Source organism: Amphiura filiformis, chromosome 20 (assembly GCF_039555335.1).
Source record: "Amphiura filiformis chromosome 20, Afil_fr2py, whole genome shotgun sequence".
Lineage (NCBI taxonomy): Eukaryota > Metazoa > Echinodermata > Ophiuroidea > Amphilepidida > Amphiuridae > Amphiura > Amphiura filiformis.
In genome coordinates this window covers 716,904-741,744 of record NC_092647.1, presented here as the reverse complement: position 1 = coordinate 741,744, position 24,841 = coordinate 716,904, and the positions used below count along the sequence as shown (strand labels likewise).

Here is a 24,841-nt window from a genome sequence, read left to right as displayed (position 1 = left end):
CGTATTGTCTATGGAGAAACTGATCGATACAAGAAATCCCAGGCATGTTAAATGGCGTACATACTTGTTTTGATCCAAATGTAGGCCTATATCAGGGTGTTTCAAGAAATTCCTGATTCCACCAGAAAACATTCACCAAACTTTTTCCTGTTTGGTCAGTAAATAGAGAGGACCTTCCTGCATGAAGAGATCAACTTTTTTAATGAAAAATTTAATGAGATGAGAACTACAACAGGTTGAAGTGACACCATTCCGTGCATCAGGTGTTCAAACGCAATTATCTCCGAATTTGGAGTGAATCAGACAAGCAAACTTACATACTCATAAAATTTAACTATTTATGAAGACAAAATGTGTAGGATGTTAAGAAATTTAAGAATGTTTAAGCCTACCATGCCCATCTCAAATCATGCACTTCCCTGCACTTCTCACTACCATGTCCATTTCATAGGGAGTATAAAAACCGGGACCATCATGGCTTCCATGCACACAGTGTATTGCTCAATGTAGTAAAGATAACCTTTGAGTTGGAGCAAATTTCTCAAAATTGGTAGTGATTAATGTTACCAAACTTATGCCATGATGAAATATAATAATTTTGAAGATAAAATGTGCTGACTTTAAAAGATTGAACAATGTTTAAGACTACCGCTTTTCATTTGAAATATTGCACTTATTGTTCATCTCCTCTATGGAGATATTTTCCATGGCGGCCATCTATGATCATGCTTGAGGTTTCAACAAACAAACCATGGGTTTTGAGGTCTTATAGTTTTTGTTGTATGTCAACAAAATCGATTAAATTTTCAGGATGATCTTATTTTCATGTTGTTATAAGCAAATATAATGTTCCAGATAAGATAGTTAATAAATACATTAAGAAAAAGTACCTTAAAGTTGCACTTTCTGTTAGTATTCCTTTTGGACTTTAACTTTTAACATGTTCTAGCAGCCCTATATAAAACCGTGACACTCGAAAGGCCATATCTCTGGAATGAAACGTCCGATTAAGATTATTTAAACGCCAAAATGTTTCTTTCATCAATTCCCATCCAATAAGTTAGGTCTGAATCAATTTAAAAGTACTTCAATTTTTAGTGGACATGTTTACTAATATGTTCTAATGTATTATATAGTGAAGCCGCCTCTAATTTGCATATTTGCATACTTAATGAGCTAATTTGCATAAAGGCTAATTAATTATGCAAATATGCAAATTAGGGGCGGCTTCACTATATAATACATTAGAACATATTAGAAACATTTTGACTAAGTTTCAGGGCAAAATTATGCAAAATAAAAGTACCCTGAACATTTATGCATGGATTTTTAGCAAAATATTGGCAAAAATTATATGTAAATGAGCTTCTCCCGTCATTTTAGCTCATTAACTTGATTGATTATTGATCAAAACAATAAGATACAAAGAAAATATAAATTAATATATTTTGAAAACCGTATGTCCGATTGACTCCAAACAAAAGGCATATTGATCAGTGTACTTTGTTCTACTCAATTAATCTGTTAAAAACATGTTTAGAGCACTTTTATAATGCCTCCATAACCACCTTAAAATTTTGACCTTTCGTATTGAAAATATACATTTTTTTCTCCAAAAGACCCAAAATAAATATATCTATTTTTAATAATTTGCCATAAAATTTGTTGCAAATATCAAAAGATCAAAATTACTTGATATTATCATCAGGACATTCCTCATATTCAGAATTCTATCATTTTGATGTGTCTGATTTCATGTGCCACAAAAAATACTGTGCAAACGTTGCTATCCGATCCCTTAGGTTGCATGACTCAATGATTGGCCGAAAGTACACCTAATAGTCCCAGCGGACCCAATGATTGGCTATCTGATGAAAGCCCTGTATTCTCTTGTTATTTAACAGTTTCAGTTAATAATTCAAACAAGCATTGCAGGCATTTATTAAACACTTAACATGATCTTTGGCCACTGAACTTTCCAGTTCCACCTTAATTTGATGCCCACAGCAAGCAGGTATAATAGCAAAGTAATTTCCTCATACATGTTACTATTTAAAGTGGATGAAACTGTTTAGGCCTAGAGGTAGCAAATTACCGAGGTAATCAAACTGTATTTAAATATTTACTATGCGGACCTGGAAAGTTGAGCTTTGAAAAAAGTACAAGTTCGTGTCTCATGCACTGATGATTGAGGCATACTTGAGAATGTTATTAATGTGATGACAAAAGTTTTCATCTTTTTGCATGATGGAAGCATGTCACTTAACAATGTTTAAAGCCAAGTTGTAACATTTCCATAAAAAATAGATAAGTATTTCTTTTCCATAAAATGTTAGCTTTTATTGTCAGATATGCCCCCTTTTAATTGAGGTAAAGTAAAGAAAAGTGGACACAGGCAACCTAAAACATGTCAATACCGGTACTCATCTCGAGATGAGAAGAACTAGTCTTCTTGAAGGGTTGATCAGATATACAAGTAGGCAACTTGGCTACAAAATAGAGACTAAACCTCTTAACTAAATTGCCTACCCTGTAACTATCAAATCAAGCCTACCTATCAATAAAACAGCAAGTGTATCCATTGTATCAAATTAACCTCACCATTACTCCAGGGTTTGGGAGTAGGGTCTTATAGCCCACATAAAACATGCTTGTATTGGATATCATCATGCTCATTGGAAACTAATCCTTACCCCCAGCCCCCATTGGGGTAATCCCCTCCCCCTCCTGGATAACAGATGCATGTGATGACAATTGGATATGGAATTATACCTGTGAGACTATGTAATAGTAAACCTCCATAACCCCCTCCCCCTCCTTTTAAATGAATATCATCGCTGAATAATAGGAGCATGTGCCGACAATCGGACAACAATGCATACTTGAGCAGTATGTGATAGTATCCTAGTAAACTTTGGTAACCCACTCCCCCTCATTTAAAATCAATATCATCACTGGATAAAGGAAGTATGTGCCGACAATGGACAAAACTTTGTACCTCAGAGACTATGTGATAGTAAACCCCAGTAATGGTTGAGTACAATTTAATGACAAATTGATTCAAAACAAAACTTTGAAACCAGTTCAAAACAAACAATTCAAAAAGCTGGGTTGGCTACAATTTACAGAACAAGCAATGACTTAGGTCCGATGTATAATCCACTTCGCGACCGCGATTTCGCAGTTCGCGAAGTAATTTGAGCTGAAATTTTACGACTTTCTTCGCTTTGCAGGTTTCTTCGCTTCGCGGAGAGTTGGATTTGGTTCAACTTTTGGTGGGTAGGCCAGCGAAGTTTCTATATGAAAGCACAGAGCGGGCAACAATTCTTCGCGAAACTCTGTGATATTTTGATGAAGTATACATGAATGCCTTCGCGCAGAGCTGCGAATTAATTTTTTCATCACAGCTTCTCGCGAAGTGGAGTATACATCGGGCTTTAGGTAGTGTTAACTCAAGCCCTATTGAAATATTCCGACTCCAAAAAGGCATTGACTCTAATGGAGCACTTTATAAAAGTGGTCATTTGAAGTCAAGTTCAAATATTTTTGTTTGTTTATAATTGTGTTCATTTAAAGTTTCTAAATACATTCCTGGAAAAAATTAGTTGCCACACCAATGTAATTTGTTGAAATTTATTCAATCTACAGTGCAAACAATCATCCTCAAAGGTATAAACTTTTGAAACTTCATCTGGAAATGAACTTCATTCATGTAAATAGCCATAATTATCACGCAACCCCTAGCTATGCACTTGGGTGATTGAAATTTACTACACGATGCAGGCATCAAATTAAGGTGGAAATTGAAGTTTCAATGTCCGAAGATATGTTGAGTGTTAAATAAATACTAGAAAATTCTACTACCTCAAACATGGAGCATGGTCAATCAATCAAAATGATAATTTTCAGCCCATTTTAGACCCTAACCAGGAACTTAAGGGATCTAAAATGAGCGTTTATTGCGTTTCGACAGTATTTTTTGTGGCACATGAGAGCACCTCAGACCTATCGAATTGTATTCTGAATACGAAGCATGTCTTTCTGATATCAAATAATTTTTATTTTTGAAAATCACAATATAATACAAATTTTATGACAAATTATAAAAATTTGATATTTTTCAAATTTTGATATATAACAGTCCTCGAAGTAAATTATATAAATCTAATGACATATTCTTAAAGTGTATGTAGCAGGAGGAAAAGCCGACAGTCAATTGAAAATTTTGACCTTTCATATTGAAGATATGGATTTTTTCAATTGATCGTCGGCTTTTCATCCCACCTACATACACTTTAAGTATAAATCATCAGATTTATAAAGTTTACTTCAAGTACTGTTAAATATTAAATATATCAATTTTTTATGATTTGCCATAAAATGTGTATTAAATTGCGAATTTCAAAAAATCAAAATTATTTGATATCAAAATGACATGCTTCGTATTCAGAATGCAATTCGATATGTCTGATGTGCTCTAATGTCCCAAAATAAATACTGTCCAAACGTTCATACCCCAGCCCTTAAATGCTATAATTTGTCCATCTCTAGTGAAACATTCTCTGTGTTATTATCTCCAAGCAATGGGTGTGCAGCACAGGAGATAACCCATTTAACCAAATTTCCTCTTCAATTGGCTATTAATTTGCTAAGGGTGTGGATGATCATAATTGATGACATTTTATGTCAAATACACTCATATTACCCACGATATGATGTTTAATATGTTACTATGTTTGGATGGAAATTGTAGGTGTACGCAGACTATGAGGCACACCAGCGCCTAATTGTAGTGTCAGGGAGGGCTTGTCATCTCAGTACTGGACCAGTACAATTTGAGTCTGGTCTCAAATGGGTATAGTCATTGGGCGACCATTTTAGCGGGTATAGGCATTGGGCGACCATTTTAACAAAACATGTTAAAACTTCAGGAGAGGAAAGGGCCAGCAGATCAATTTAGATCTTAATTACGCGTACTACAGCAAAGACTGGAATGGATTTTGCATATCTGTATCTCCACATAAAACCCTAATATAATGACTCATCTCTATACTTTGAACATGAAGTTTTCAAGTATTAAACCCGTTCAATAAACTTCAAAGCGATACCAAGTCAGATACATAACCATGACAATATTGAAGAAACAAACAAGAGCACCAATGGCGCTGTGGCTCTGCGCTTTTTGGTGACAGTGAAAGTAATTGTTCTTGGAGTCGCATGGGCAACAAGTGAAATCATTTGAGTATGTGACAGATCACATTCCCCAACAGGTACATCTGGTAGGTTGGTAGCTATCTCATTTGCAGAGCATACAATGATACATCAATCAATTTAGGGAATTAGCGACATGGATAGAAACAGGTGGAAATGAGTCCAAATGGGCCAAAACACATCAAAATATAATTATATACAGGCGAGTAGGCCTATGTCAAGAATAGTGTTAGTCTGAATAGGGCTTTGGCTCTACAATGTAAATGGTGACTGTACCACCAAGTTTCATGACAGTTAATACTAATTTGACCTCAGATGACCCTGGCGACTCTGAAATGACATTCCCAAAATTTGACTCTAAAAAGTGACTATACCTAACAAGTTTCATGCCCATCCGACAGTTTTACTAATTTGACCTCAGATGACCCCTGGTGACCCCAAAATGACCTTCCAAAAATTTGACTCCAAATGTTGACTGTACCCACCAAGTTTCAAGCCCATCAGACAGTTCTGACTAATTTGACCTCAGATGACCCCTGGTGACCCAGATATGACCTTCCCAAAATTTTGGCTATAAATGTTGGCTGTATTCACCCATTTATAAGCCCATATGACAGTTTTTACTAATTTGACCTCAGATGACCTCTGGTGACCTCAAAATGCCCTTCCAAAAAGTTGGCTCTAAATGTTGATTGTACCCACCAAGTTTCATGCCTGTCCGACCGTTTTACTCATTTGACTTTAGATGACCCTTGTTGACCCCAAAATGACCTTTTAAAAATTGGCTCTAAAATGTTGACTGTACCCACCAAGTTTCATGGCCATATGACAGTTTTTACTAATTTGACCTCAGACACTGGATGACCACAGGTGACCCTAAAATGACCTTCCAAAAGTTGGCTCTAAATGTTGACTTACCCACCAAGTTTCATGCCTGTCCGAGCGTTTTTACTACATTGACCTAAGATGACCTATGTTGACCCCCCCAAATGTCTTTCCAAAAATTTGACTCCCAAATGTTGACGATACCCACCTAGCTTCACACCCATTGACAGTTTTACTTATTTGACCTCAAGATGACCCTGGTGACCCTGAAATGACCTTTCCAAAATTTGGCTATAAATGTTGACTGTATCCACCAATGTTCATGCCCATACAACAGTTTTTACTAATTTGACCTCAGATGACCTCTGGTGACCCCGAAATGACTTTCCAAAAATTTGCCTTTAAATGTTGACTATACCCACCAAGTTTCATGCCCATCCAACACTTTTTACTCATTTGACCTCAGATGACCCCTGGTGACCCCAAAATGACCTTCCAAAAATATGACTCAAATATTGACTGTACCTGCCATGCCCGTCCAACACTTTTTATTAATTTGACCTCAGATGACCTCTGTTGACCCAGAAATGACCTTCCAAAAATTTGGCTCTATATATTGACTGTACCCACCAAATTTCATGCCCGCCCAAAAGTTTTTACTAATTTGACCTCGTGTGACCTCTGGTGACCCTAAAATGACCTTCTAAAAATTTGGCTCTAAATGTTGACTGTACCAAGTTTCATGCCCATAGGACAGTTTTTCTAATTTGACCTCAGATGACCTCTGGTGACCGAAATGACCTTCCAAAAATTTGGCTCTAAATGTTGACTGTACCCACCAAGTTTCTAATTCTTGCCATGACAATTTTACTAATTTGACCTCAAATGACCTCGGGTGACCTTGACCCACTTGCCAAAACAAACTCGTTCTGTCTCGGGTCAAGATGCACCCACCCACCAAGTTTGAGGAACACGCGACCCCTAGTCTCCGAAAAAATAAGAATTTGCTTCAACATTAACAGAATGAACCTCCGGTGCAAACTGCAAAAAATTGCACTGCTGTCTGCCTGAAAAACGATAGCAAAGCACTCTAGCATGGAATGCGAAGAAGCGTGTACAAATTCGAAACTAGTTCGAGGTACTCACACCTCCGTCACTACGATTTCCACTGTCCTTCTACTTACGAAGGTCTGAGACTTCTGAGCATATCTGGTCCAGGGTACACATAAAATACCACTTTTTCTCATAAATACACTTCCTACCATTCCTCACGATGTGACTTAAACAAAACATATTTGGTGCATGTTCATAAATTTTGAGCACATTTGATGATGTAAAAGACCAGACTTGTGACTGTTATCGTTGCCGTGTTTTGAATTCTTCCTATAAATAGATGCCGTCAGTGTGACGTCATCACCATGACGTGACTTCACGGTGCCCCGCTTTTACGTGACACGTATGGCATTCAGGGCCCTAGTGAGGAAGGAACAGGGCCATGATGTTTGAGGCTAATTCGAAACTAGAGTTCTGGAGTAAACTGACAGATAGACGTTGCGTAATGTGGGCATAATTTATTCAATATTATATTATTATTACTTGTCTTTGGGCATTATTTTTATGTTTGAGAAAATATTTGGGCCATCGTAAAATCTATTTTTTTTTTTGAAAAGCCAGTTGAAAAAGGATGTTTGGTTTGGCGATTGAATTCACTCAGTGGCTAGTAGTAATACTATGACTTTACCATGTTTACGTCCCGGGTTTACGTACATGTACCCATGATGTACCAGTGCTATGTAGTCCATGAGTGCATCATGTGCATGAGCATATGCCATGATGATGGCTGATGACTGAGTGGTTTCCGACTTTGAAAGTTGCATCGATCGTAGAGGTAGTACTGCTCCTACTCCTAGTCTCCCAGACACCTTGCGATCTCTCTTTGGGATATTTTTACCAAATAGAGTAACAATCTGTCCTTTGACATATTTAATTTCATTTGTTTTAACCATGTTTACGACTTATCGTGGTGCAATTTCGCCGGCGACATCTGTCGTGTGGGGGCAGACATCTTGGTTGTTTGTTGACTTGTATAACTTGTTCCACTGCCAAAGACTGTTCATTACGATGTCTGTGATTGGTTCATTTTGGGGCTAATTTCTAAGGACAGCACTGATTGGATAATTACGCATTACATCATTGGGAGATAACCGCGTTACCGAAAAAAAGCAAAAATTTGCACTTGCGCAAGGAAAATAGTCCACTAGGAAATTCATTTTGTTCCGATTTATTCAAGATTCGACAATTTTCGTGACTATTTTTTGATATTCCTTAACTATTTCTTTATTTAAATTGTAAAGAAATAGTTAAGAAAAGTTAAGAAAGTCAAAATAACTTTTGAATCTGAACCTGAGAGTACTAAAATCTTAAGACATTTTAATGTTAAACTTCCGTTGGTTTTGCGCCATTGTCACATAAGGTTAAATTATACAGACCAAAATAATCTCTAGCACACTGGGGAACCAAGTAATAACTCGTTATGGTGGCTTTTTTAACCAAAAAATCACATTTTCTCAACTGAATTTCACTCTATAGGGAGTGCAATCGATGAAAAAATAATTTAGCAAAACTTAGAAACCAATTTGAAAACCTAAAGCCAAGCACAAAAAATTCCTTAGCATAAAAACCAACACTGTATTGTGTAACCCTACGGTTCTGATGACGATGACTCCTTAGCTTCGCTGGAGCCAAAAATTAGAAATGGGTTCTTGCAAAATTCTGAAAACTGCAGGAAACTGGCTGACAATATGTATGAATGTCAGAATATAAATGAGAAAAAAATGGGCATCCACATACTACATATAATAGAATTCACTAGGATCCACAACATGCTCATCTATCAGGGGCACAGTTCTCTAACCCCAATACATTTGTACATTCATTGAATGACCTTTGAAAATGTGGGTACTAAAACTAATACTCTTCAACTTGAGGTCAAATTTTGCACTATGATTGTTTAATTGAGGTTATTGAACTATGCCATTGGGATGAGGCTATTGTGGTCCATAGTGATTGGGGCCAACATTTCATGATTTGACAAATCAAGAATTCTTCGATGAAAAAAAGACTTCAACAGATGTATGAAAGTCTTGGAATGAAAGTGCAGTGACATTTTATGATATGTGAGACAGATATGTTACTATTGGAGGGTAGTCTTTAATTTTCTATGATAAAGTTTTACAAAGTTGTTCACATATTTTTTTAAATTGTTGCATATGTGCCCCAATGTTTCACTCATGCCTAAGTCAGAAATTTAGAAAATTGAGTTACAACCATTACTAACTTGTTCAGTAATTTACTGATGCTGAATCCCAAAGTCTCTTGAATACTTGTTTGCAAAGTTATGAACCTTTTATATATTGATATTTTCTCCTCACTTTTTGCCTACATCTCAAGTTTCATAATTGCCGACTTCAGCCTGATTGGATCAGAACTGGTCAGATCACTTTGGTTGGATCAAAATTGGGAGGTGAAAATTAAGATAATTTGTTTAAATTTGGCCGAAAATCTTGAATTTTTTTATATCGATGGGTGCCATTTCAAATGCTCAGCAGCACACCTCTACCCAAACCAAACTTGTGTAACCCTGGGGTGGGGGCGGGGGTTTGGGGTGGGCTACGGGGGAGGGTGCAGATTAAGGTCACGTCACCCATAGAGGGTGTATGGATTTCAACTGGAGTAGTTGATACAGATTGCACTGGTATTAGCCACAGTGAGTCGAGTATCAGTTATCACCCATCACTAAATGCCTACATCTGAAAATAATGTAAAGAATCATGATTCCAGACTTGTGAACCAAACCAAGTTCACAGTACATTTTCACAGTTCAATGTTTGCTTGGTCTCTTCACCCTAAAAAATCCATTAGAAATATGGGTCATTTCACTGTTTTTTCCTATTCTAAACTAAACAAAAACATAAAACTACAAAAACTGTAAATGGGTTAAATACTTAAACACAAACTGTTACGTTTAAATATGTAATTCTCACTTTGTACCTGGAATTGTAATAAAGTTTCACAGTTTCTGTTCATAAAACACATGTTTTGAAATATAAAAAATTGTTTAGTTTAGGATCTGTATGAAGTTTTCCGGCTGTTGATATTCATATGGACCTAATGTTCACATAGTTGTGATAGACTTTGAATGTTTCAATCGTTAATATTACATGTGCTGTTCACTCTGCACATTCAGACAAATTGCCCATATAGACAGACAATGAGACAGCTGCATGCAAATGATTCTCATCCAGTGCTAATTACTTTTACCCTTTTTTCTTTTAAGTGTGTCAGTGGAACTTAAAAAGGGTAATAGTCTAATTTTATAACATACAGTCCAACCTCTCTTATCCAGACCTCTTTTATGTGGATCTCTCTGTTATCCGGCCGTGAAATCGTCACATGATTTAATACCTTAATTCCATGCTCTGAATGCTTACAATGATATTTATGTTGCATAAAATACTCTTAAAGCCATCTTCAGTGTTACTACCCCATGTTAAAACAATCTTTTGTTGTTACAATTTCAGTCCTTGGAACTTTCAATGCAGAATTACATGTAATTCACTTATCCGGATTTTTCACTTATCCGGACAATGCTTGGTCCCATCATGGCCGGATAAAAGAGGTTGGACTGTACTAGATTTCACCATTCTCGGGTGGCACAGTTTTTGATGATACCGCTGTGATACTTTTAGCAGCTCATCCTAAAATATTTTTTGTGACATAAGAATTAAGAATGCATTCTTTCAGTCATGTCACCATTTAATAACTGAAATATTAAAATAAAACTTTCTCCTTGTAACCAGCAGTTATCTTTTGATACTACATCATTTTGTATCATAGGCGGGCGGACGTAGTAGGCCAACATCAATGCCATGATGCGCGATGGCACATATACAGCACTTGCTATTCCAGTTGAAAGCCACACTACCCCTGTGGAAGATTTTGGAAATATATTCCACAGGAGGAGTATGTTTTTCAAATGTAATTGGTCAGAGTTAATCATTTTGAAACCCATACTCCCTCTGTATTATGGCTTTACCTATATCTTCCACAACTGGTGTGAGTGTTTCAAATGGAAGTTACCCAATTGTCTCCTGTATTCAAAATTCATACTCCCCCTGTGGAAGACTTTAACCAAATCTTCCACAGGGGTAGTGTGGATTTTAAATGGAATAGCCCAATACTTTCAATTCATGGCCTTTAAACAAATGCTAAATGCACTAAATTAATGGCACAATGGAGCAAATGTATTGACCTAACTGAACGTTACCCCGGTAGTATATAAACATTAAAACCACCACATATCGAGCTCAAAAATTTACCATCAAAGATAAAAATCTTTTTGCAACACCCTAAAGCCACAATGTGAAAGAATGTTTGTGATGTACAACCTGCATATCAAAATGGATGACGAATCAATCGAAGGTGATAGAAAAAAATCGCCCTCGTTAGCCCAGTTTTTGTAAATTTTGGCACTATCTGCACGCTTTGCAATTTGCAGCGGTTTGAGAGCAATTTGTCGCTCATTAGGGTGCTCTTTTTGCTGGAAGGAAGTGTTTGATAAGTTATGATAACACGGTGCTTTGGGACTGGCTTTGGGTTGTCACATCTCGCAAATCTACCAGGGTAATGATGACAATGTAAGGGCTTTTTCTTGTCTAAGGGTGCCATTCTGAGTAAAAATCTATGACAATCTTAAGTATTAGCTATGTGGTGAACTTTTCAAAAGGTTATTGTTAAGAAATAAACTGGCTCTGTACTCCAAATCTAATTTCCTCTAGGCTTACGCCAAAGCCATTTTCTAGAATCAATTCAATATTTTGATGTAGCGCTCATTTTAGTACTCATTTCATCGAAATGCGCTACCAAACTTGATTATGTAGAATATATTCTTGAATTATTCTGGAGCCAGTTGTTGACTGATGCAGATTCTAAACTAATTTGTAGGTTATGATGGCAAAATGCCAGCAGTAATCACCGTTTTGTTTAAAGCCTATGAAAACAAAGGAAATGTGGTAAGAGATGCGGCGGGGAGGTGTATAATGAGTGAGACAGTGGCAGAGACAGAGATGGAGAAAGAGATGGAGCGAGAGGAAGTGAAAAAGACACCAGAGAAGGAGAAGAGACATGCACAAAAGGAGAGAGACAAATAGAAATGGAGACACATCTAGAGAGAAAGAATGATACACAGAGAGGAAAGAGACAAATGAAAAGAAAGAGATTGAAAGACAGAGAGTGATGGAAAGAAAGGCATATATAGAGAGACATAGATGGGGGGGGGGAAGAGACATAGACAAAGACAAAGATGGAGAGACAGAGACATAGATGGAGGGACAGAGATGGAGAGACTGAGACAGAGAGGGAGAGAGAGATGGAGAGACAGGGAGAGATGGAGAGACATAGACATTATAATATAGATGGAGAGAGACAAAGACAGAGAGGGAGAAACAGAGACAGATAGGGAGAGACAGATAGGGAGAGACAGAGAGGGAGAAACAGAGACAGAGAGACAGGGAAGAAGGGTAGCGATAGAAAGATAAAGAAAAGGAGACAAGACAGAGAAAGAGAGGGAAAGAGGACTAGAGGTAGAAATAAAGATAGAGTGAGGAGAGAAAGATACAGAATGACAGAGACAGATATGGAGAGACAGAGACATAGATGGAGACAGAGAGTGAGATACATAGACAGAAGGAGAGACAGATACAAAGACGGACAGAGGGGGAGACAAACAGAGTGGGGGAGCCAGAGACAGAGAGGAAGGGTAAAGATAGAAAGATAAAGAAAGGAAGACAAGACAATGAAAGAGAACTAGATGACTAGAGGTCCAGAGGGCAGAGAGAAAGATACAGAATGACAAAGAAAGAGGCAGAGTGAATAGACGAGAGGCAGATAGGTAGCAGACATGACTGAGAGAAAAAGTGTGAGGGAGTGCTAAAGAAAGAGGAAATATGGAAGGGTATGAGTAAGAGTATGAGACAAGTGAAATTGAACAAGTGAAGAGTTATTTCACATGTGAATTATTGCGTTCATATTATTAGATGCAGTCACTACAATATTTCAGAAATTTGGTTTCCAAATAAACACTCAATATGATAGCCGATGCAGCACAGCCTATCATACTGTGATCAAAGTACCTCATATGGATGCCAAAGTGTTCTAATGCTGGATACTCCCCACCGGCCCCTGATGTTTACTTTAACAAGAAATCAACACTACATTATTATCCAGAGGGATTTTTTTGCAGTCACTCCGTCGGTCGGCTATACTAGGTATTGGGGGTATGAATGGACGGATAGGGGCTATTTGTAAGCGTTATGTTCTCAGCAAGAGATATCGAGGTAGGGGGCTGAGGAAGGGTAACAAACGTCTGGCACCGAAGACATCAGATAACAAAAAATTTAAGATGCTCGGAGATATATTGTACCGAGAGAAGGTTACGTGCTTGTCACTGCGTGCCTTAGTCCATCAATCAATTCGCTTGATGGTTGTCTAAATATTAGTGTGTATTGCGTATTTAAGTCTTGGTTGGTATTAAAGAGTTCTTTAGTAGTGCATTTTCTCAATATAGGAATGTGTTACACATTAGCCTACTCAAGGAAAGGCAGAGGGTGTACCACATTAGTCTACTCAAGGAAAGGCAGAGGGTGCAATTTCAAACCATGTTCCATCCATTCAAATTAGAAGTTTGATTCTCACATGGGGATGTTGCAGCAACTAAATGCTGATTTACGATACACTAATTGGTTTAACTTGAAAAAAAAGCATTTTGAATTATACTGGAGCCAGTGGCGGCACCAGGAATTGTTTTATTCGGGGCAAAGTGAATATCAGGGTGCAAAATCGACCAATTTTGCACAAAATTGCAGCAAAAAGTGAAAATTTACGTAATTTTGGGGGTTTGGGGGGGGGGGCAAGAAAAAATGTGCCCTCTTGTCCATCCACCCCCAATCCGAGCTAATCCGTAGCGCCGCCACTGACTGGATCACATATGATGTAGGGTCTTTCTCTCTTCTCATCTGCAGAGATTATTTGTAGCTTTTTTTACATTTCCTGAATTTCGATTATGGCCCAATGTACAGAAATTTGGAAATTTCCTGAAAGGTGCATCTCTGCATCTACCTGTTTTCCTCTCCTCCCCATTTCCCCATCAAAAAGAATGTCTTTCACAAGCATGCTGTATTCACTCATGCCAACTGTTCGCTTCTCTCCTAGAACTAGATCTAGTTCCTCGAGGGTGGTAAGCTACATAGGACTGGTGGATTTTGTAATGTCTGAGAGGGATTGTCATGGTCCCATATACTATAGGCACTGAACATTAACAAATGCTATTCTCTCCTTGTTTTCCCTCTCTCCTCACTTCAACCTTCTCTTCTTCCACATCAAAAAGGGCATCTTCCACCGACATTTAGTATTGAGCAAAGAGTCTCCCAGATACATGGTGTTCATCAGGCCTTAAATGTTCACTTACTCAAATCTTTGATTAAAGGATGTCAAAGTAATGGATATGACGGTGACTTATGATGGATTGCTATGGATATGTATACAATATGATACAGAGATGGTTAAGTAGGCTATCAAGCTAAGTAGTCTGGTATTTATTAGAAACAGAAAAAGTTGACATGTTCATCTTCATTACACTTGGTTACAGTGTGTTTTGGGGGTTGGTATGAAAATGATCTCATCTCCTATGGTAAAGTCAACAACCTCAATAAAACAATCATAGTGCCAAATTTGACCTCAAGTTGCAGAGTATGAGTTTTTGTACCCAAATTTTCAAATGTCACTTAATGCATGTACTTATGTATTGGGGTTAAAGAACTGTGCCCCTGTAGATGAGAATGTTGTGGATCCTAGTGCTAGAGCAACTCTGAAATGTACAGTAAACATAACAAAACAAGGTGTATTTGGCCCTCAAAACAGATCTTTGAAATTTGTTTGGCTCTCATGATTAAATAAAAATAAATAAAATAAAATGATGCAGAATTTTGTTGAAAATGAGTAAAAATTGAAATTGCTTCGTCAGTTTTAGTCTGTTTATGGTTCATGAGCCTTTCAGAACCTTTCATATATCCTGTTTGTTTTGCTTACTCCACATTTATGGTGCCACACTTGTAGTGGCACCACCAGGGATTTTTTTTAGGGGGGGATAGTTTATTTCAGGGGGCAAAATCAACAAATTTTGCACAAAATTGCCTCAAAAAGTGAAATTTTGTGTGATTTTGGATTTTTTGCCTCATAAGTAGGGGGGGGGGGGAGGGCAAACTGGGGAAAGGAAAAATATTAGAGGGGAGGGCACACTTGGCTTACACTTACATTTTAGAGTGATATCAAAAATAAGTTAATTGAAAATGCCTGCTCTAGACTTGCCGATTTGATTCAACTCTTGTGAGTACTTTTGATTTTTAACACATATATTTTCACACATATGTAAAAGGTGAGATAAATTCAGACATAGTCCACATCTCCTTACACTTAGGGCCGCTGCAGACTCCGAGTATTTGATGTATAATATTTGATGTAACATCTAGGTTATTTAATCTAGTCCCATTCTATTTCCAGTAATGTTTAAGATCTAACGAATGTTTGATGTCGTAAAATCGATAATATGTTACGTATAATACCTGGTTGAAATATATTATCGATTTTACGTCATCAAACATTCGGTAGAACTTAAACATTACTGGAAATAGAATGGGACTAGATTCAATAACATATATGTTACATCAAATATTATACATCAAATAAAAAGTCTGTATAGTCACTAAAACTGCTAATTTAATCCACAATTGATCCAGAACTTCAGTATTTTTCACACTTAAAGAAATGTTGCTTTTTACCCAAACCACCGAAGTTTTGCAAAACACAGATTTCACTGATTGAATCTTATTTCAGTAAGTCCATAATTACTGATGTTGCTACATCAAATTAATATCTTTACTACTGAATTAAGTAAACTTAAGGAAGGCATCATTTGCACTGTTTAGTCCCATGAGAGAGCCAGTTCCTTGTTTAAATCCTGCGATTATACCCAGCCTGTTGCGTGCAATATAGCACTCCGAGTGTCAATGTCTCTATGACCAATGGTGTTCAATCTCGACACAATCTCATCACAACATGCATAATCTCCCCTAATCCTATCAAATTGAACTTCACACTTGGGGACTGTACTAATATCAATACCCACCGTTAGTGTGACAGTGTTCTGTTGTTACGTTGGGATGAACTGTGTCCCTGTGTATGAGAACAGATATAGATCGAGAGGGACGTGTTTATGTGAATCTTTGCATCGGCGTAATGTTACGCATGGTCTGCCCTAAATCGTGCGCATCTCAAAATCATCTCTAGGCTATACTAAATGTTTACAGTGGCCTAGATGGGATGGCGCACACTTAACCATAACATCTATTTGATCCCCCTTTTAGGGCATTATTGAATTACTCAATAATAATTAAACTTCCTTTTCTCATTTTTGCCTATTTCCAGAAACCCTACAATAATGCACGTTTGAATTTACGGGTGTAACAAATAGGTTCCAATTGATTTTTTATAACAATATACATTGGAAACAAATTCAAATATGAATTAGTTAAACATAACAAAATGTTTGTGTTGAAAGAGTGGCTGGCTTAAATAGAATATTACGTTTCCTACATCACAAGTCTTGTGGAACCGATTACGTCACAGCACACATGATCGATCCCTTATTTAGTCTGTGTTTGTCGGACATCTGTTAAGAAGGGGGCGTACTTTTCACCCTTGCGTAAGTGCGAGAGAATAACAAAAAAACAGCATTGCGTGCAGTGGTTCCTGGGTTAAATTAGCATTGTAACACTGTATATGACCCTGAATACAAGAGGAAACAAGTAGTAAGCTTGCCAATAAAGTAATTTGTGTGTGCTTATGATATTGTAAGAGTTGACATGTTTTAAAGACTTTCTCTCAAAGATTATCCTTAAAAGAGCCTTGCTGTGGTAATACCTTAAAAGTGCATTGATTAGCACAGGCATTAATTCACAAGCCTCAGCACACATTGCAGCAATTCACTGACCACTGTGGCCTAAGACGCACCATATAAACCATTTATCAACAAACAGGGACTTTCAGCTAAGAAGTACACACCCTACACATACCACAATAAACTATCGCAGCCAGGAGCAGCTTCCCAAGTTCGTTTGTAACCAAGATGCAGTAATACCTAGGGGAATTTCAAGATAGCTCAATCATTTTATGCGAGCAAGCAGGAACTGTACCTCGAGTCCTGGCGTTTAAAATACAGCAGTATTTTAGGTTGGTCCTTCATGTAATTATTTTGTGTAAGCTAATCCTAGCTCTAACCCTCAGCCTAACCCTATTTTTGTGTAAAAGAGTAACCATATTTTGAAGCTTAAAATACTGCAAATTATGTGAATCAATTGGTTTGCAGTAGATTCCTTCAAGGTGATCTTAATTCCTGTAAAGTGCAACAAAACTGTAGCACCCCATTTAAATAATTTGCAAATGGGGCAGAGCACAAATAAAAACAATTCCTTTCGTATATTGTTTTTTGTGAAAACTTTTTAGAGCCAAGTTATCAATATGTTGACCCTTTAGCACACCAAATTGGATTTACTTGATGCCTCATCTCCAGTTAACCCAATTTGTCTGTTTTGCATTTAATAATTTATTATTGGTCATTCAACAGGTCACAAAAACTGAAAATCTCAATTGAAACAAGACTGGCAATTATTGACCAATAATTATTCATGTCAGACAGAACAACCAAATATAATAGAAATACTGAATACTTTTCGTGATTTCTCAAAATCATTATTAGCTCCAAATGAGTCATTTTTCTTGGTCATATTAAAAATGACATGTGACATCATCCACAAAAACCTTGTTTCTCAAGAAAGACAATAAAAGCTATAAATGAACATCTATGTTTATTCACAACACAAGCAAGTAATTCGCAGCATCAAGGTTCACTTTCTAGCCTAGCACATATCTATAGAACACAGTGGGGAACATGCTTTTCTTAGGAGAATCTAATAGCACTGCTCAATATCATGTTCAGCCAATAAAGGAAAATGATGAAATTGGCAAGTCAATGCGATCAAGTGGCTCCTGGCCTCCTATGTTTGACTTGTTTACCAAGATGCTTCATTTCAAGTGCTGAAACCCCATACCAGGCTTGTTGATAGGCGCGTGCAGTTCTGTACGACCTATTTTAGGCGCTGACCTGTTTTACACTGAGCGTAAACAGGTTTACTCTAATTGATCTACTGCAAACAAAGCTGAACGATTTAAAGGGGTAATGCTGGGTCTTTAACCTATTTCCAAATTTGGAATTTCTACATAATTAGCAACAAAAGCTTAATTCATATAAAGGAAGGCCTCTGATAGAAGAGTTGATCTATGTAATTAAACTGGAAATACTGGAAATTATCTTTTCTTTAATTTCATAATCATATTTTATAATTTAAGCGAGTATCAATTCAAGAAATAAAAACTATAAATGGATGAAAATATTGGTCTTTCGTAGCTTTTAATGAGGTCTCATGAGATGACATAAGTTCAGTGATCGCTTAAGTTCTGAGTAAACACTCTTGACCGTTTAAGTCCTGTGACCGACTGACCGCCCATTCATTGGGACTGTGGCCCAAGTCCACTGATCTCGAAAAACCTATGACTACTATTGGCGCAAGTCCACTGATCTCGGACCCGTGTTGATATACACTTCAGAGAGGGCACAGGCCACGGTTTTTAGCTATACATACTTTATTGAGGACTCAGAAACTCAGCTAGGTCTTTTGATGACCAGTTGCATTTGCAAATATTACAAGTTTAGCTGTAGAAAACACGGAAAGGAATCATTTTGATATTGAATCCACAATGTGGTGCTGCTGGTGCACTTTTTCACTAAAAACCTGTCTTGATGGCAAAACAAGGTTCTTCTTTGGGGTATTTTTGCTGGAGACGAAAAACATGTTTAGGGTATTCTGAAATCATCTTGATTGTACTCCCCCACTCTATGGGCCTGCAATTTCTTACTGAAGCTAAATTAAAAATGAACTGGCTTTATAAATACCTTTGGAACACACTACTTGAAGCTTTAAAATGGGCAATTCCAGTTGAAATCCACACCCCTCTATGGAAGTCATGACCTTAATCTCTCACACAGGGTGTGTTGATTAAAAATGTATGTCACCCATTCAGGTAACCCCATTTGAAATTCACACTCCCTGTGTGTAAGATTAAGGTCATGTCTTCTACAGGGGGTGTATATATTTTAACTGGAATAGCAGAATTTACCATTCCGCCCAGCCCAACATGAGTCGGCAGAAAAATCATGTTTATTGAGACCAACCTTCTTATAGCATCAATAATTGGTTTTAATGCGGGGTACATATGAACACCAGTTTGTGGAGCAAGGCTCAGAGAAGATACCGCACACATCCCACAATGCATTTCTTCATGTTTCAATTTCCTATACTGATTTGCTATTCTAGTGCAACATGGGTTGATAGTGACAAACAGCACCTCAATGAACAGAGCACATCCAGATCTTGCAAAATATGTTCATTTCTTGACTATCGACCCATGTTTAGCCAGTCTCTTCTCAACATGATATGAGATCCTGTACAAATAGGACTCTCACTTGATGTAATGAGGTGACGCATAATGTTGCAAAGGATTCTGGGAAGGGTTAGTTATCTTCTCTGCGCAAGGCTGTTCTATGTAAAGGAAACATCTTTTTATCTAACATGAATATCATGTTTAAAAAAAAAAATAGAAACGGGAGCATGTGTTACTTCTCAAGTGAATCTTTAAAATATCTTGTATTAGAAAAAATTAATTAGGAAATCTCACAGAACCTTCCTTATGTAAACCTGGTATGGTTTTCTTCAAAAATGTATAATTTTAAGTACACAGGTGGTCCCTGTACAAACTTTCGTTGCAACATGCACACACTCAACAACATTGTTTTGTTTTTTTCTCAAAGAGGAACATAAGATTTTCCATAAAATATCTATCATGGGGTATTTTGTTTTGGGCTATTCCAGTTGAAATCCATACACCTATGGAAGACATTAACTTTATCTCCCACACAGAGAATGTGATTTGGGGTTACCTGAATAAGTTACTCAATTTGATACCTACAACCACTTGTGTGAGAGATTAAGGTCAAGTCTTCCATAGGGAGTGTATGGGTTTAAACTGGAATAGTCCAATGTATGTGCATATCGTCGCCCGCAAGACATAGCGGCGTATAACGAAAATAGCCATTTTGAGATAATCGCATCTGAAGTTTTTGCAACTTTTAACCGTTTGTCATACATTGCCTCGATTAAAATGTCCCCTTTTCTTGAGTGGATATGAAAATATAAATATTTAAGTTACATTTAATGTATAAATACATTGTTGTCATTCACCAATTAATTGTAATTAGTCATTAAACTTATACGCCAGTGTGTCAAATTTTTGGAAAAGTTATTCTCCATTCAAAATTGACATACGACACGTGATACGCCAGTATGTCGAATAATAGTTGAATTCATATCCATATTGGCCACACAGCCACGATATACCAAAATAGTGGTGTATGTCACATATTTGTGACATAGTGGCGTATGTCACTGATACGCCACTATGTCGCCCAAAACAAGGGGAATGTTGTACAAAATAATTCCACTGAGTGAGATACGCCAAACCTAATTAGTGATAATACTTAATAAATTAATGACATGCATGTCTTGAAAGTTTGTCAGAATGTAGAGCTTTATACATAGATTATGTAACTGATCTGAACTCATTTTGTCAAAAATGGCTGATACGTCACTATGTCTTGGGGGCGACGATATGTTTCAGCAGTTAAAATCACATAATTTTCTCTCTATGTGTTAGACAATAGAAGCAAATTAGTTTAATCTTACGATCGATCCTTATTATTTATGGAATCAATTAGTTTGCTATTGTTAATTGTGATAAAATATACTATTTTGCAGTAAACCTTTGACGAGCGCGACTACCGTGATGTTGCAAATTCGGGGCTAACAACGCATACAGCGCACAGCTCATTCCACTCGGCAACAGCAGACCGCCTAAGCAGCCAATCAGAGACAAGTGCGTCCAAGGCAGTAAATACTCGATGTACAGTGTTCGAAATATGCCTCAAAAAGTTACAGGCCAGCCGGGCTTGACCTTAAAAAGTTACAGGGCAACCGGGCCTGTCAGAAAAGTTACTGGCCAGGCCAAAAAGTTACAGGCCAATGGCCGGCTGACCGGCCCTATTTCGAACGCTGGCGATGTATGCTTAAAATACACGCTCATCAAAGGTTTACTGCAATTGATTAGAGTAATTTGCGCCTGTAGTGATATTGACCAAAATAAATTTAGCAGTAATTCTGATTAATTTGTTGATAGTTCATTAATAAAAAGCATCGATCCAAAGATCAAACAAATTTGTTTCTGGTGCCTTACTACTATAATATTTGTATATCACACTATCTGGCTTCTCTAACAATGAAATGGTGGGTCGGGCATGGACACGGCAAGTTAATGAAAATCAGCAATTACACAGGATGAGCAATATAACTTTGTTTCACCTTGACTTTGGTAGAGACTTCAATGCCTTTACATATAGTAACGTGGTTGCACCGCAACTTCATGTGTGCCGATAAACCGCTCTTGTACGCATGTGTATACGTACTGCGAAATTAAGTTAGCATGCTTGACTCGACACTGTGACCAGCAACATATGCACCTACGTCATTACCAAACTTGAGGTGAATCACTGTTTGGACTTACTATCATGTTGATGAGTGTTATTAATATTACGATAAAATGGTTGTGAATATGTCATGCTTTCTTGTTGCCATCATTGGTCAGTGATGATATTAAAAGAGGGTAAAAGGTAAAGGATTCAAACCTGCATTTATTTACTGGACGGAGTGCCCATCTCTCTTTCATTTGCGATTAGGCCAGACTCCACCGTGAAATGTTGTTGTGGGGGGATCACCACACCTCCTCCACAGTGAGTCTGTTACCTTTCCAGCATTTAAGAATGCCAGTATCCATTTATACACATGGATGGAGAGGAGTAATCGAGATAAAGTGCCTTACTCGCACAACACAATGACATCACTGGAGCTCGAACCCACAACCTTCAGGAGTCCGTTCAGCTCAGCCACCGTGCTCCCGCATGTCAAACGGGACGATGTGCGGATGATGATAGGGATGATGTAGTGATGATGTGTTAGTGTTATACTGCTACTTCCTACGTGAAACTACGTGTGTGGTGAAATTATTCTAACAATGTTGCTGATTGGTCCAATTGATAACGATAACTTCTTTTTGGCCAATGGGCAGGTAGTTCTCATGGGGTTAAAATATTTGAGAGTAAATCATGCCTTCTTGTTGCTACCACTTCTCTTGCCAATGATGATGTCTGCTTCAAAAAAACTTCCAGTCATTAGTAATGTATTAGTACTTACTACATAACCTGTCTGTTTTTCTATGTTAATTTGTGTTAGTTTCCTATGGACCAATGAATACAATACTAACCCTGGTCAGCATTAGGGATTTTTTTCTGTTCTGGTGCTGGTGGCGGTGGCAATGCACTTTCATTAGTCTTTTTATCTAAAATGAATATCATGTTTGACAAAAATTATAGACATTGGAGTGTACGAGTGTTTCTTCTCAAGTGAATCTTTTAAGTATATCTTGTATTACAAATGTATGGTACGAAGGACACATAAACCCTAACACCGGACACTGCTTTATTGCTATCGGAACTTAAAGAAGAAATGAAAAAGGAGAGAAGATGAACTAAGTAGCCACTTGGTAACCCGGAATTCAAACCTTGGACCACTCGCATGCGAAGCATATGATCACCCACGGGTAGCCACAGGGATTTCGCTGGCCCGGCCAGCAATTCCCAGAGCATATAGCATCACCTGGGATTCAAGCATGTGCAGTGGTTATCCTTGTGGTATTCTGTGGTAATTTTGGGTGCTAGGGTTATAACTTTGCTAGGATTATATCTTAATTAGGAAATCTTCATAGAAACTCCCAAGTAAATCTGACTTGTATGGTTTCTTTCTCATTTGGGTACATCCATATCAAAAGGATGCACTTGTCGGCTGCTACATGTGTCTCTTTTTTAATGTATAATTAGCTAGGAATAAATACCAGTCTCATCTTAAGTAGAGGTCACTTCAAATCATAATATTCAAGTCACATGGTTTTAGGAATGTTCTGTGTATTCCTAAACCATGTAATTTGGGGATAATTTGAAGTGACCTCCACTTGAGATGAGTCTGGTATTTAATCCATGCAGAACATTATCACTCCGAATTTGCATTTGGAGTGAATTTTCAAGCAAAAATAGTTATTTACATTAAATTTCTACTACAATTTGCCAAGAAAATGGATGAAAGTTGAAGTTTTGTTCATGCAAATTTGGCGATTCAGACATCCAGCCAAAATGTCAAATGCCACTTTTAAGCTTACTTTTAAATGATATAGCATGGCAATTCCTGCATTTCGGTAACTCTTTCATAAAACATTATGGGGCAGTATTCATTAGGGAGAAGGTGTTTATTAGAGTAATTATGGTACACAACATTTTTGAAGTGTATGTGGAGCATCTATAGACCACTTGACATGTGACGTCATTGCCAGGCAGTATGGTAGCGAATTATGGCAATTTCCATTTGTCTTTGCTCTGCAGCGTGCGTACGCATTGTAGATACCTCAGGGCACGTGCATTTTAAATCGCCCATCACATTTCATATAGTTCAACAAGGCCATTAAACAGTGTAGTGGTTCGTTCAAGCATATCGATAGATCAGTCCCTCACCTTTGATGATAAACAATGATTTTAAGTGGTCTATAGGCAATTCCTCTTCTATCCACGCTAAGTTTCTGAAATTTGTAGAAGATGAGCAATATCGGGGACAACCTAGTAACGTTGGGACTCAGTATCATATTGATGATCATTTTTACCACTTCTCTTGCCAGTGATGATGTCTGCTTCAAAAAAAACTTCCAGTCATTAGTAATGTATTAGTACTTACTACATATCCTGTCTGTTTTCTATGTTAATTTGTGTTAGTTTCCTATGACCAATGAATACAATACTAACCCTGGTCACCGTTAGGGATTTTTGTCTGTTCTGGTGGTGGTGGTGGCGGCGGCAATGTACTTTCATTAGTCTTAGCTGTTGGTGTCGTGCGTTGGCGGAGGCGATCCTGAAGGACTGCTGCAATGGCGGGTTCTGAGCCGCAGCAGAGGAGGGTGCAGGGGGTGTGGGTTGAGCTGGTGGGGGTGGTACGCTAGGGGTGCTACCACCGGCTGCAACTGGTACTGACGCTGTGGGAACAGAAAGATATTTTGGGTGCTATCACAAATTTTGACAAGAAGCATAGAGACACATGCAAGACATGATAAAGCAGAACATTGAAATCACTTGAACATATTGCACCTGATTTCTAATATGACTTGCACTACATGACAAGTGCATAAAACCATTTAAGTTTTGGAATCAATACCAATTTATGTATTTACATGCTTCCAAATGAAGTTTAAATCCACTCTTAATTATTGAATTGATGGCTGGTAGTGGAAAACAATTATCTCATTGTTGAGACCAGAAAACTTGAAAAAGAATGTGTCAGATAAGAGTTTCAGTTCCTTAAAAATTGCAAAAGAGACACAAATACACAAAATTATCAGTTGAGAATTTCATCAGTTTTACTGTTTTGTAATT

General features: G+C 37.5%; 1 protein-coding gene across 7 annotated transcripts in view; it reads right to left on the bottom strand.

The window, feature by feature from the left end:
* LOC140143056 (SWI/SNF complex subunit SMARCC2-like) overlaps nucleotides 1–24,841 on the bottom strand; it is a 216,364-nt gene that overhangs the window by 26,601 nt on the left and 164,922 nt on the right. For 5 of the 7 annotated variants that reach the window (XM_072165101.1, XM_072165104.1, XM_072165103.1 and 2 more), the window contains 2 exons: nucleotides 24,218–24,444; nucleotides 22,636–22,710 (listed from right to left, as the gene is read on the bottom strand). The exons of 1 other annotated variant lie outside the window; for it this stretch is intronic. In XM_072165101.1, the coding sequence (XP_072021202.1) occupies nucleotides 22,636–22,710; nucleotides 24,218–24,444 (302 nt within the window). The remainder of the gene's footprint in view (nucleotides 1–22,635; nucleotides 22,711–24,217; nucleotides 24,445–24,841) is intronic. One more of the 7 variants, XM_072165105.1, reaches the window with a different exon arrangement.